Source organism: Gymnogyps californianus, chromosome 2 (assembly GCF_018139145.2).
Source record: "Gymnogyps californianus isolate 813 chromosome 2, ASM1813914v2, whole genome shotgun sequence".
Classification (NCBI taxonomy): domain Eukaryota; kingdom Metazoa; phylum Chordata; class Aves; order Accipitriformes; family Cathartidae; genus Gymnogyps; species Gymnogyps californianus.
In genome coordinates this window covers 127,164,486-127,178,700 of record NC_059472.1, presented here as the reverse complement: position 1 = coordinate 127,178,700, position 14,215 = coordinate 127,164,486, and the positions used below count along the sequence as shown (strand labels likewise).

The window sequence follows — 14,215 nt, the reverse complement described above, 5'->3', positions numbered from 1 at the left end:
CTACAAGGCTGTGTCCTGGTTTCAGCTTGGACAGAGTTAACTTTCTTTTTAGTAGCTGGTACAGTGCTGTGTTTTGGATTTAGTGTGAGAATGATGTTGATAACACTCCGATGTTTTAGTTGTTGCTAAGTAGCGCTTATCTTAAGCCAAGGACTCAGTTTCCCATGCTCTGCCAGCAAGCAGGTGTGCAAGAAGCTGGGAGGGAGCATGGCTGGGCAGCTGACCTGAACTAGCCAAAGGGGTATTCCATACCATGGAACATCATGCCCAGTATATAAACTGGGGGGAGTTGGCCGGGTGGCGCGGATCGCGGCTCAGGAACGAACTGGGCATCGGTCAGCGGGTGGTGAGCAATTGCATTGTGCATCACTGGTGGGGTTTTTTTTCCCTTTTTCCTTCCCCCCCTTCCTTTTTTGTTATATTCCTTTTCATTACTATTATTATTATTATATTTTATTATTACTATTGTTAGTATTATATTTTACTTTAGTTATTAAACTGTTCTTATCTCAACCCACGAGTTTTTACTTTTTTTTCCTCTTTCCTCCTCCTCACCCCACTGTGAGGGGGAAGGGGAAGCGGCTGCGTGGTGCTTAGTTGCTGACTGGGGTTAAACCACGACAGGCTGCTTAATTGCATATTCTATGTGTATTCAAACATGCCCCTTCTGGAGTTTCTGAACTGACAGTACTGACTTGGTACTTACCCAAATGAGCCTATGAGTAGCCTTGCTGGAATACACTAGCTGTTCCTTGGGGGTCTTTTGTTACACGAAGTATTGAACAACTCTTGTAGACCCAGTGCTTTCATCATTCCATCACTTGATGATGACCATTAATGGAAGATTGTGACTGATGCTGTGGTAGACTGCTAGCAGTAGTTAAAATACTGGCAGTTAGAAATGAACTTCTCTATTAAGACATGCAGCCTCCTCCTGAAAAAGAAAATATGAGAAAACAGGTCACAAGTAGCCAACAGCAGCAAACACTGTCGTTAATATATTTTCCAGTGGAGATCAGAAGTCAATCAACAAATCAAATATACTTTCATGAAAGGCAATTGTATTACAACTGTTCACTAGTTAGCTTAAAAACATTTCAGCTGTTCATTGGGGGAACAAAGACATCCATCTTCGCATTCAGACATTCAATACACTGTGTTGTTAGCAAAGCATAGCAAAGCAAAGCAAAGCAAAAAAGAGTTACTCCAGAGATAAATCTATGAAACAAGCTATACCTAGCTTAAATATCCAGTGGAGCTCTTCGTAGTATTTTAGGAGTATGACATTTACTACATAATCCAAAGGAAAGTTCATTTACCTAAGAATGGGACTAACAGAAGACAGAGCCTTGATTTCACTTCTCAGAGTTTGTTACGTATTAACTTTAGGACTAATGGATGCACAGACTTCCTCTAAGGAGGGTAGGCTCCAAAGTCAGCACTGCTGCTTTATTAGGCAATGTGAGAGAAACCTGAACACACCTAAATTCCTATTATATAGCTCCATGGTTTCGCTGCTCAGCCAGTTACCCAGCATCTTCTTTCCCTCACCTAACCTCACTTCTCATTTTGGGTCTGAATGAGATCCAAGCTGACAAAAGAGAATTTCAGTATTGCAAGGTGGAGTGGAATAGGACTACTTAATCTCCTACCCTATTTGCCCGTTCCACTTAGTCTAAATAATCACTGAATAAAAAAGGCATGACTTTCACTATAGTTCAGCATGTTCAGTATGTGGCAGGCAAGAGAGTTAAGGTTCAGGTTCTTGCTCCTGTACAAATGCAATTATTTAAGCAATAGTTTCAAGATTAAGTGACTGAATACCCACTAGCATGGCACTGAGCATTTTCTGAGCTGGGGAAACCTTGATTCAAAGACCTGCTCCAAATTAGGCAGAGTGAGAATTTAGAAATAGGTCTTCTGCCTTACAAGTATGCATCCTTCCTTTGCAGAGATCTATACCCAACCTGGCCTTTCCAATGCGTTTGTCTGCAAAGACTGATCAGATGAGTGTATCTAAACATTCAGCATTTTTTCAGAGGCACCATTTACCTGATGCAACCATACATAACTACTAAGGAGCCCAGAAGTAAAAATAGGAAACTACTAAGCAGTTTTTCTGAGATATACAGATGACCATAAGTCTAGATTAAAGCACCTGCCTATCACTGTCCCGCTGTCTATATCCTACTAGGCTTTTAGCTCTCTATCATTTGAATGCAACTGTATGAAAAGAGCATGGAAATACTTTGATTCAATGTGCAAAACTCAAATCTGAATTATATAAAACATAGACCGGGCAAAAATAAGAAAATACCCAAATTTTAGTCATAATTTTTCTTCCATAATTTGCAGAGTGCACATGTACCTGTTCTCCATTCAAATACACAGGTACACGATTTCATGCTCAGATATACAGGACATCTAGCGCAGTGCACGCAGACAAACTCAGATTTCTTTCTTTGTTGTGTCCCCTGTTTTTCCCATATGCGACCCAGCTCCAGTGCAGCCTCCTTGAGCTTCAGAATTTGGGGGCTGATTTCATACTTTACCACATCAGAAGACCCCACAATTACAGTACTAAAACAGTATAATGAACAGAGTATTCACATTTCTCCCATTCAACTGAAAAGCAAACAAACATAAGGAAATATGAATAGGGTCAGGTTTTGTACTCGAAAATTGCCTTCTATTTAGCTGCATGTTGGAGCACTTAGTAGAAATTCAGCTCTTTTTAATTTTAGGTTTTTCATATGCAAGTGCTTAAAATACTCTAAGTATTTGGCATTTATTCAGAACAGAGAAAATGCATTCACAGGGATATTTCACTTTCATCTAACAAAAGGAACAATCCTAAATAAATATTTTTATTTTCCACATCACCTAAAGAAATTTTATAAATAGATTATTTTAAAACATATTTCACATCCAGCTGCCAAAAATCAATCTCATTCTCCTCTCAGGATGGGAAAAAAAGCATTCTTTTTTTTAAGTAATACATATTCCTTAATAATAAAAATGCATGCACACAATGGAAACAGTCATTTTATAATCAGTGCCAATGAAGAAAATTTGTTAAAGTTAATCAGGCCTTCAGTTTTACATAGGGGATGTACTGTTGAAGTTCAATTTGCAGCTTGAGAACTCATATAAAGAACTCTCCTGACTTACAGTAATTAAAACCATGTTATTTGTAGCAAGTTCATAACTATATTATCACATGAGAGAAATTATTTTGCAGCAAGGCTATCCCAATAATTCACTTTGGAAAACATCCTTCAATCAAGAAAAATGTGGCTAAAAGTGAACTAATGACACTTATTGATGATGAAAAGTAATTATGACTAATCTATTCATTTTGGATTTTAGCTATGTAAATTTGACATAAAAGTCAATACATAAAACCTAGTATTATTTGTGTTAAGAAATAAAAGCTTTCTAAACCATAAACACCAAGTAAACACATTTTTTGTCTACTGAGATATGTAAAAATATATTTTCCTTTTAGCATTGACATTAATATTTCCAAAGAACTCCTACCTTGTTGTTGTTTTGTCTCTCTCCCTGCTCTTGTACCTTAATGATTGTAGAGTAGTCTTTCCAGCTAATTTTTTCTTTCTTTTAATGTTAGCTTAATAGCTATTGGCAGATGAAGGTAACAAAAATGGGTGATGCTCTAAAGCTTAGGTTAATTTCTTTTTTAAGCAGGACATATGGCACATACATGGTATAGGTCCTATACGCTGTGGTGTCTCTCTTGCACTTTTCCTTGGTGGAAAGGCACCTGAGACAAAGAAATGAATCAAGAGAGGAAGCCATGCAGTGTAAAAATCAACTGGGCACCAAAAGCTGACTTCAGATTTGAATAAAAAATATTACTACCATGACAGATGACGATGATTATCCAGTTAACTCTCTAACAGGCATTTCAAAACCTTCCTGTACAGAAAAGATCTATTTTCCCAACATCTAAATGTAAATTTCTGTATGAACTTGGTATGCAAGTTCACTGCTTTTTCTCTTATGCCTAAAATATGTAAGAAAAAGCTGATTGCCTTTCTCTTTCTAAAACCAATTTACACTGGAAACAGACTGTTCCAGCAGATCTCAACAAACTAAATTCCTTCTGTCTTTCTTTGCCCATCACATTTTCTAAAACTCTTCTTTGGTAGCATTTTCTTTTGGATTGTCTTTGGTTAGATCTTCTAAGTCACTGACAAAGTACATGATCTCAAGCTGCACCAGCCTAAGTAATTCCTAGTGAAGAGAACCCCTTTCCTGCATCCAATAAAAAAAAATGCTGTTGATATATCCTGGGAGCATGATTAATGCCTTCAAAGTGTGATACAGCAAAACCCAACAGACATTTTTCTATAATACCCTGTATAGGCAGAATATTATACTTATATTCATGCCTCTGACATTTTCTTTTCAGATGTAATGTTTAACATTTATCTTTTTTTAATTTTGTATTACTGATATTTAAAAGTGAACATGAATTCCATTTAGCCATTAAAAATAAACATTAAATAAAAACCGATCAGGATAGGCTGCTAAAAAGAATGGCTTGAAATGTCCATGAATGACAGCAAACCATTGATCATAAACCATTCCAATCATGTATGAGTCCAACTCATGCTGATTACATCTCGGTCATATTTTCTTATTTGGTTTAGAAGAAAGTCAAGCGGACAGTAACATCTGAGAAGTCTTCTGACAAGATGTATATTACATCTACAGTTTCTTCTTATCTATTAAACCAGCTTTTCAGTTCAAGAAGAGAATTACATTGTTTTACCATGGTTTATTCTTGAGAAACGTATGTTGCCTGTTCTCTTTTAACTATTCATTTAGGTGCTTATAGAAATTGTTTGCTTAATATTTTTGCCCGATATCATATATACAACCTCAGGCTTTCTTTCAACAGTACACATTAACAGCTTCTCTTCTCCCAGCCACTTGGGATTTCCATGATCCTCCATTTGCTCTCAGTCAGTAGCTAGTCAGTCAGAGTTTGTCCCTAATACTTTCTGAAGTCCTTGAAGCAGTGATTTCCAAACCTGGTTTTCTTATTGCCACCATCGTACTGACACTGTCCTGATTCTATGCCAACCTGAAGGCAGCATCCACATCCAACAACAAAGAGCCACAAATTATTATTAGAACTGCAGTTTGGGAACCCTTTTTCTAGACTGAATTTCATGGCAGCCCTGCTGACTTGAATACACTTAAATTATCTAGTCCTTTATACTTTTCTGTTCTGTCCTTACTTGTTTAATAGCAATAATCTTAGTGTCTTAATCTACCCAGACAGACTGGTTACCCTGGAACTACCTGAGAGCTGGCTAGTGAGTCAGCAGAGAAACCAGCAAATTTTCTTCTACTCCTACATGATAAAGCCAATTTCACAACCTTCCAGATTTCTGGATTTATTTTGCTGAAACTGAACCATCATAACATTGTACAAATCCTATATATTTAATCTGAACTCAGATTAGCTGCACTGGGCTTTTTTTTTTTTGATTCTGCAACTAGCTTTATTCCTCAAGTGCCATTAAATCAGAAATATCTGTCACCATAATACCAATGGCCACAGAGATGCTGACAGATGGTCAGTGAAAAGTCTGTCTCAGGTCGGTTCTCATTTCATTCATTTAGCAATGCACTTACTGGGAAACAGAGTATCAGCAGCTAGTTAATCTGAGCCTTGAAAGACAATTCATTCTGGCTGAAAGTCTCCTTGACTTTATGAAGCACCAGAATAGAAGAAGCAATGAAACACCAAGCAAGGGAATAGCAATGCTGCCATATGCAGTGCAAGCCAGGCAGCTTCCCTGCATTGCCAAAATGCACCTTCCATTTCTCAAGAAGCAAATTTTCTTCTTCACTTCTTTGGGTGTTCAGAAAGAGTCATGGTAGGAAGATGTCTGGGTGAAGTTTCAATTGTAAAAGGGAGTAAACCACAGAGAGAAAAAAATACCGATGTGTTAGGCTTCTAATCAGAAAAAAAAAGACTTATTCCAGATTTATCCAGGAACAGTGATGAGAGACAGGCATTCTAGTAGAAAATTTACAACTAAAAAAACTTAAATGCTGAAATATATAATGAAAAAACAAAGAAATCTATTTAGCCAATACTATTTAAACAAAACAATAATCACCGTCATCATCTTACATTATATAGAACTTTTCATCACTTTTATGGAAAGGTTTAAATACAATCACCTCCATTCCTACTTAACTATGTGGAACAAAGTATTCAAATTGCACAACAGTTTAATACTGGTAGTAAAAAAAAATATCCTTTCTACTGAAACTGTCGAAGTAATTTGAAAATGTAAAATACAACTACTAAAACTTATATTGGTCAGGGCATCAGGAAGTGTTATTATTAAAGTCCATATGTTAAAAAAAACCCTGTTTTTTTAACCTCTGTTTTGATAGATGTTCTTTCTTTATAACAGAGTCTGCTAAAAAGGTACCAGCACATTGCTTTTGACCAGCCTGAGAAGCACCTCTTGCTAATTCAAGCTAAATCTGTACAAGTCCCAGTTTCTATATCAGGAAACATTGGAGTATCTTTTTCAAGTCCGAGAAACTGTTAAGGCAGCATTTCAAGTATATTTGGGATCTCACAGATCATTTTAAAGCTGTCTGCCTAGCACAGCGGGAACCATTTATACAACTAGCTGTATTACCTAGCAATAATCACTGAACTCCTGAAAAGAGAATAGCCTTACCAGCATGCAAGGAATTAGTCCTTTCGCTCAGGAGGAAACTGTGCTGCTTTCAATTTCTGTTTCGCAGACTTAAAATTTCTTTTGCTTTTAGTCTCTGTTCTTTTGCACTTTCTGAGCACTGTGAAATTGTCAACATTATTGACAAAATTGTTCCGTTACACCTGCTTATTTGCATCTGCTCAAAATCTCTGCAGGGTGTAAAAAGGATAGCATAAACAGTAGTATGATAGTAAAGTAATATACTAGTAAGTATATAAGTATAATAATACAGAGATAGATGGTAACTAATAGTAGTCCAGATACTGGAGGTTTAATCAGGTAAGATTAACAGTTTGTAAAATCCAGAGAAGGTTTTAAATTATTGAGAAAATTACATATTTGCTTTGCCTATGTGTCAAGCAGTATTGGTCCAAATAGATCTCACTAAATGGTGGTCCATTTCTAATGAAGTTTAGCGTAACTACTTTGGATCTTAAACTATCATACTACTGGAAAGTATTAAGGCATACAGCAAAGGCTGGTTTATCAGGTCAGTTGCTATGACTGTGCGAGGTAAGCTTATGAGAAGACAGCACTCTAAGAACTAGCTGATATATCAAAAACAGTATCCGGGCACTAGAGCCAGTTGTAATTAACAGAAATTCAGGACTGCCACAAGTACTGATGCTGGGATTGATTTTTCCTGTATTGTCTCAATGAATTGGCAAAAGAAACATGTTAAAGAATAATTAAACTTTTAAAAAGCCTTTAAGTAATCAGAAATGGAAGAGAAAAACATGGACCAAACCAAACAAGATATTTTAAAGTTGCAGATATTCTCACACAGCATTCATAGGTTGGGTAAGGTGCATACTCATAAGGTAGTATCAACTCTCCTATCTGCACAACTGCAGAAAGCCCTGTAAAATGGATGCAAGTTGGGAAACTAGGCACAGAAATCAAAGTTGCTTTATCCGCTAGGAGTAGGGGCCAGTGATGATCCTAAAAAGAACTGAAGACCACTGGATCTAGGTAGCCATGGGTTTGGTTGTCCTTCTTCCCCCTTTCTTCCCAAAGAAGCTTTTGGAGGTTTTGCAATGCCATCTCCCACTTCCCAATGGACCACAGAAGTTCTTGCGTGGTTGATTTGTCCCAAAATCTCACAGTGTGTTTCCTTACAGTCTGGCAGTACCAAGAACCTTCTCTGGCTGCTCTGATCCCACAGGAAGCCTGTTCACAGATCACTTTCTTAACATATTTTAATCCCTCATATTAACTGAAGTTCAAATGAGGTACCAGGAATTCAAAGCCTAATCTCAGCTGGCAGAAGGAGATGCCATGGTTATTTTCTATCTAGCATGACTTAATTAGGTAACAAGGCAGAAAGAAAGAGAGGTGGAGAGAGAGACAGAGAGAGATCCTGTAATGTGCCACTCAAGAGCTTCCTCCCTTCAAGCATTTTCCCTCCAGTAGTGTGATCATTACAAAACTACTAAGCAATATGATGGGTTTGAACTTTTAGCTCAGAGAGAAATGAGTAGATGTATAGGAGCTGTATTGGAGCTTCCTACTTCCCTTCTAACTCGGAATTTCTTTATAATTATTGTGCCTGTAGTAATGCAGTCAAACTCAGCCTGAAATGTCTTTTCAACAGATTTCTTTGGAACTATCCTGTCAGAAAAATGAAAATTGTATTTCTATTCTGACTATATGAAAATTAATCTGTGTAGGGCACCTAATCAGTGGTGTCTTTACTTCAAGGGCAAAGGCCTCCTGAATTAGCCTTTTTTCTTTTTGACAGGTGGTTTACCCTTCAGAAGATAAATGTGCAGTCATGTCTTTTTTTCAACAGAGTATTTTCACTAGCATCTGTATGAGAAACTCTATTTTAACAGTAATGACAGTGGTTTGACCTAAAACAGATTGATTAGCTACTGTAGAGACAAAGTTCATTTCTACCTCTTGATAGGTTCATTTCTCTTTATTAAAAATAATCGACTGATTTTAACTTCCTAAAAACTTTTCCTTAAGAAGGAAAAAGGAAAGACAAACACATTTGAAATGGTGAGTGGGTCATTTTTATGTTTGAGTTAGGCTTTTCATTTCCCAAAATGTGCTTATAATGTCCTAATGAATGTCCCTATTGATGTTCATATATCAATTTACTTTAAAACACAAACTCAGAACTTGTCAATCTGATCCCCACCCAAACCAGCAGTTTTGGGGAGATTAAAAACTTCATGTAATTCATGTAATTAATTGGATACTATCAGTGGTTTCAGCATTACAAAAAAAAGGTCTAATACAAAATATGATTCTTCCTTTTGCACACACACCAGAGTAGTCTATGCTATAGATTACTATCTCTCTGTGTTATATGCAATACCTTTCAAGCATAAACATAACTACATGAAGCAAACTGCTTCACAGGCTTTTATATTGTTTAAATGTTTAGAGGTAGCAAGTGGTTTTTAGAGTTTCCAGTTTCTTTTCTTCCTTTTTTTTTGTTTTTAGTCCACTAGATTTTCATATATCTACTACTTGCATCCAACAACTTCGGGTATGTGTTTCTTTTATTTTACTATGAAGACAGCAGTATATTTCACATGTGTATTTCTGAACAAGATTTCATAAGACCTCATTTTTATATCATTCATCAGTATAAAATTGGTTAATAAAAAAGGTTTATGCATTAAAATATTTAATGATTAATCAAGAAGTTATTGATGTCATATTGCCACTGGAAATCATCTCAGTTCTAACCCTAAGGCCATTCTTTATATACAAAGTATCATTTAAAATCAGGTGAATTATGCCTATGGTGTTTCCATCACACATTTTTATTGAGTTGCTTTAATTATTTCAATATGCCACAGGAAGTGTAACATGTAGCTGTGGTAAGGTAGATGGATGGACTATTTCCCTCACATACATTAGAAGAGTATATTTCTTTAAAGTAAAGACATCGTGCCACAGATCAAAGCTGATATTGTTAGAAGGAAAAAATGTGTGTATTTCAGGCATAACTGCATAAATAAATACTGTGATATTTTGCCCTGCCATAACAGGTGACAACTTTAACTCAAGAAGTCTCACAATTAAGTAAGGATATGAAGAACATGATGCACCTTCTGGAGAACCTGCTCACATCCCAGAAGCCTCCAGGGTTCTGTGCTGTGCACGGCATATCTCGAAGTCCTACCCTGGAAAGTCTACAGTCTCGAATGGCTTGGACTACGCATCAACCTTGCACGCACATGCAAGCTGGGAACTTTACTTGCACCAAAGCACAACTTTGCCGTGGCAACACGTTATGTGACATTTGGAATACAGATCTGTCCTCTGTAGGCAGCAGTCCCCAAAGAACTGAACCCAACCTGCAAAATTCTATGGACGGTGAATTTTATTATACATCGGGCCTTCACAATTCCCCCTCCCAGTATCAGGTAATTCAGAAAGACAATTTGCAATTTTTAAGATGCACCTCCCCCCGTTCAGACACTACCTTGACTCCTCTTCAGTCTATTTCAGCAACTCTTTCTTCTTCAGTATGCTCTTCATCAGAGACATCGTTACACCTCATGCTCCCCAGCAGATCTGAGGAAGGTAGCTTTAGCCAAGGAGCAATCAGCTCTTTGAGCCTTGAGAACCTGCCAGGATCGTGGGACCTGGAAGGAACAGCCGGAGTAGTTTCTGCACAGACCCCAGATTTCCCGACAGATGTTGTGACAAGCACAAGGGATGTTAAAGATAAAGATTACCAAGTCATAGACGTATAATGAGAAACAGTGAAGTGGTACTCAAAGCATGTTCCACAGCTGCCAGTTTTAAATTTAGAGAGTACTGCATGACTGTTTTATTTGACCTTTTCTCTGGCGATCATGGAGACTTACAAACATGAAAATTCAGATTTATAGAAAGTAAGAAAAGGTATTGCCGGTTCATACTATAGGAAAAAAAAATAAAATTCTAGATTCTAGAAGCATGTTGAAAAGCATTTTGTATACAGATATAACTTACTGGTCTGTTTGGCAGACTTTTGTGATAGTCCAAAGACCCTGAGGGTCAGAGCAGCTGGAAGTCTAGGACAAAAGAACTGTCATGGGTGGCTTTTGTTTATCGAAGCAAAGGTTTCCCCTGAGTGTCTGACTGTTTTTCTCAAACAATATCTATGGCACTGTTTGCTTCAGGTGATCGTGGGTCCTGCTGGTCTGTTTGTCAGTTCTGTGAAGGCAAAGGGACAATTATCACTGCATGTCATCTAGACAATCAACCAAATAGAGCTGGTAGAGAGTGATTAGTTGTTGCACGTTATTTGTTATGTAAATGAAACCTCTTAATTTATCTAAAAATACTATTTTTATATACTTGGTATGAAACGTACTTAAAAATTATTTAAAATATTTATAAGGAGAATAAGAGTTTGTTTTCTTTTTGGTAAAAGCTTGCAGTTTTAACAAGAAATGCACTACCATCATGTATTAGATCAAATATTATTTATTGTTAAGATATTATGTAGTTTATAAATGGATTCCCTTTTATGTGCATGCAATTTGCAATGAATGTATTCATGCTGGTGGAATACAAATAAATTAAGGTATTATTTTATTAAAAAAAATAATACATCTGGAATGTTGTATCCTATACTAAGTCAGCTATCACTACTTCAAAAGTGAATTGTTATACTGATAACATTAAGTACCCTTGGTTTGTGTCTTAGTATTGCACTATTATTGATAAGGCCAATTCAACATTTTACTACACATGCCTATTTTGGGATTTTATATCTGGACAAGAAAATTAAGAGGGATGAAAACCATTGAGCAAATTGAGGAATATTAAAGGAGAAAATTACAATGGCTTAGTTAGAATCAAAGAAATAAGTTTAAAATAGTTATTTATGTGATGATTTTTTACTTACATATGTAAAAACTAGCTTTGACCTTTAGTCAACAAAAGAGACTATATGTTTGGCAGATTATTTAATCCAGAATGTGATTTAATGCCCAAAGGAAATTTGAAGCTTTTTTCAGTATTTAATATATTAGAAACTTATATTGCTACAGTGCAACCAGAGCTACTGCTTTGCATTGGAATTTTGACTTATACATTTAAAGATGCACTGTATGCATCATATTTGCATGTTCTTTAGCAAGCTTTCTAAAAAAACATGTTTACAGCACCAAAAAAAGTTCTAAAATGGAGAAGTAAATTAAGTTACATTTAATAATTAATGCAAAGTGGTGATTGTTATCAAATTAAAATTTTTACAGGGCACAGATTTATGTTTAAGAGGTTTTTTTCTGAAAACTTCAAAGACTAAGTTCATTGTTAACATTTGAATGTGCGTGGGAACAAAAATCCCACCTGATACTCTGTGCCCAACTTACTTCCTTTCACATCCTTTTTCCCACTGGTACAAATTAAGGACAAAGTGTCATCTCTCATTTTGAACTGCCTGAATTTTGTCAGCGTGTCTACACTTCAACATGAGTGTTTATATATAGGGTTTCTTACTTCCCCTCTATTCCCGTTTTTACTTATTTTAAGGTTAAATAGAGAAGTGCTGATTAAATAAGACATATCTCAGAAATTAAAAAAAATTAATAAAAAATACTAGCAAATACAGGTCTATGGTATTTCTGCAAACAATCCTGGCTCGTCTTTAGCAATCTGCTATCATCCACCCCGCCACAGCGCAGGGCAGGAGGATGGGGCTGGGGGAGGCTGCCTGCCACCCACACTCAGGGCGGGCGCACGCTGGTGGAGCCCCACTTGCCAGAAGTCAGGAGCTGTGTAATGTGGGGCAGCGGGGATGAGGTCCTGGCAGAGCAGCCAGAAGCTCGGTGACGATACGGCACCGCCTCACCTCAGCAGCCAGCCAGCACACTGTATAGCCATGCCCCTCTCCTGTTGTCATCATAAAGCACAGATGCTGGTTCCTTGGGATGCACAGGCACATGCAGCACAGCTGTCCGCAAATCCTGATTCTTCACTGCTGCCTTCTTCATGCCACACAAGGTAACCTGCCCTCAAACTATTGCATTAATGAAATACACAGGCTAATCTAAGCTCACCGTATTCCAGCCACTGACTGGGGCTGCACAAACATACTCTTTGTCTACCATGCTTAGTTCCCAATGACATTTAATAATTTCCATTACATATATAGATTGGGAGCAGTGTTTACTTTCTCATTTTATAAGCAATACATAAATATGAGGGTGGTGAGGCACTGGAACAGGTTGCCCAGAGAAGCTGTGGATGCCCCACCCCTGGAAGTGTTCAAGGCCAGGTTGGATGGGGCTTTGAGCAAGCTGGTCTAGTGGAAGGCGTCCCTGCCCATGGCAGGGGGGTTGGAACTAGATGATCTTTAAGGTCCCTTCCAACCCAAACCATTTTATGATTCTATGATTCTAGCCATTATGTATATGCTTTACAGTTTTGATATTGTTTTGTCTTTTCCAGTACAAATGCTGGGGTCATGAGATTAGAACTAGATGTTTTGTTCTGGAGTTTTTGTGTTAGTTTTATATAAAAGTGTAAAAAGGTCAGTGGAAACAAAAAGCCACTTTGCATAAATAGCCACAGCTTTACTGTTGTACATTTAATTCTCAAATAAAAAAATGCATGTGTGGTAATTGAGAAGTAATAGCACCAGGATATCTGTCCTAAGTAGTTCCTTGTTTCTGCAAGTGTCAAATATATCCTAAAGAAAGTTGGCAAACACTATGCCATTTTTATCGGCTATAGTTTCAAAGAACATACATAGCCATCACCTGAATTGCAGAGAGTTTGTAAGATAGGCATCACACAGGTGAGCGTACTGCCTCCCAGGGAAAAGCTCACGGAACTTAGGACAGGACAAGAGTTCATTCCAGGCCAAAACCAAGTAAGGAAAGACGAAGGTCAGCAAAACAGAAATCTGGATTTGAAGGGTGGTTCTATTTTAAACTCCCTGACACCATTATATTATGAAAGCCTCAGGAAAAGAATCCCCCAAGCAGCTTTTGTAGGAAAATATCTGGCAACCAATGCAACAAATTTCATTTTTGAAGGTAAAATGACAATTCATAGGGACAAATGGGAAGGCACATACATTTGGAGTGGAACAGTAATTTCTGAACAGGATTACCATGAGCAGAATTGTTCTACACACAGCGTGGCCGTGGAGGATTTCTGGGTTTAAAGCAACAACCACTGCAACATTCAAGTGTTACCCTCAAAAGGTGCTCATTATGAACATTAGTACAAGCATCTCACACCCTAACATCCAGCAGCCCAACTCAGACAATTTACTGTATTCCTTTTTGCACTAAGCTTTACAAAAATAAAAAATAGAATTCATTTTTGTCTCAGGATTGTTCTTCCCATCTAATTCTGCATCAGTTTACTTCCTAAATTTGCTACTTTTTCTTCCTTTCTTGCATTTTCCATCACTGTTAGTTTCTTCTTCTGTACAGTACCTGTAATCTCTATTTATTTATTTTCCCTCT

The 14,215-nt window shown here is 37.2% G+C and overlaps 1 protein-coding gene across 1 annotated transcript in view; it reads left to right on the top strand.

The window, feature by feature from the left end:
* The window catches only part of KCNH8 (potassium voltage-gated channel subfamily H member 8), a 229,748-nt gene extending 219,250 nt beyond the window's left edge, over positions 1 to 10,498 (top strand). Inside the window, exon 17 of the mRNA XM_050891094.1 lies at positions 9,788 to 10,498. Coding sequence (XP_050747051.1) covers positions 9,788 to 10,498 — 711 coding nt within the window. The remainder of the gene's footprint in view (positions 1 to 9,787) is intronic.
* The last annotated feature ends 3,717 nt before the right edge of the window (positions 10,499 to 14,215 follow it).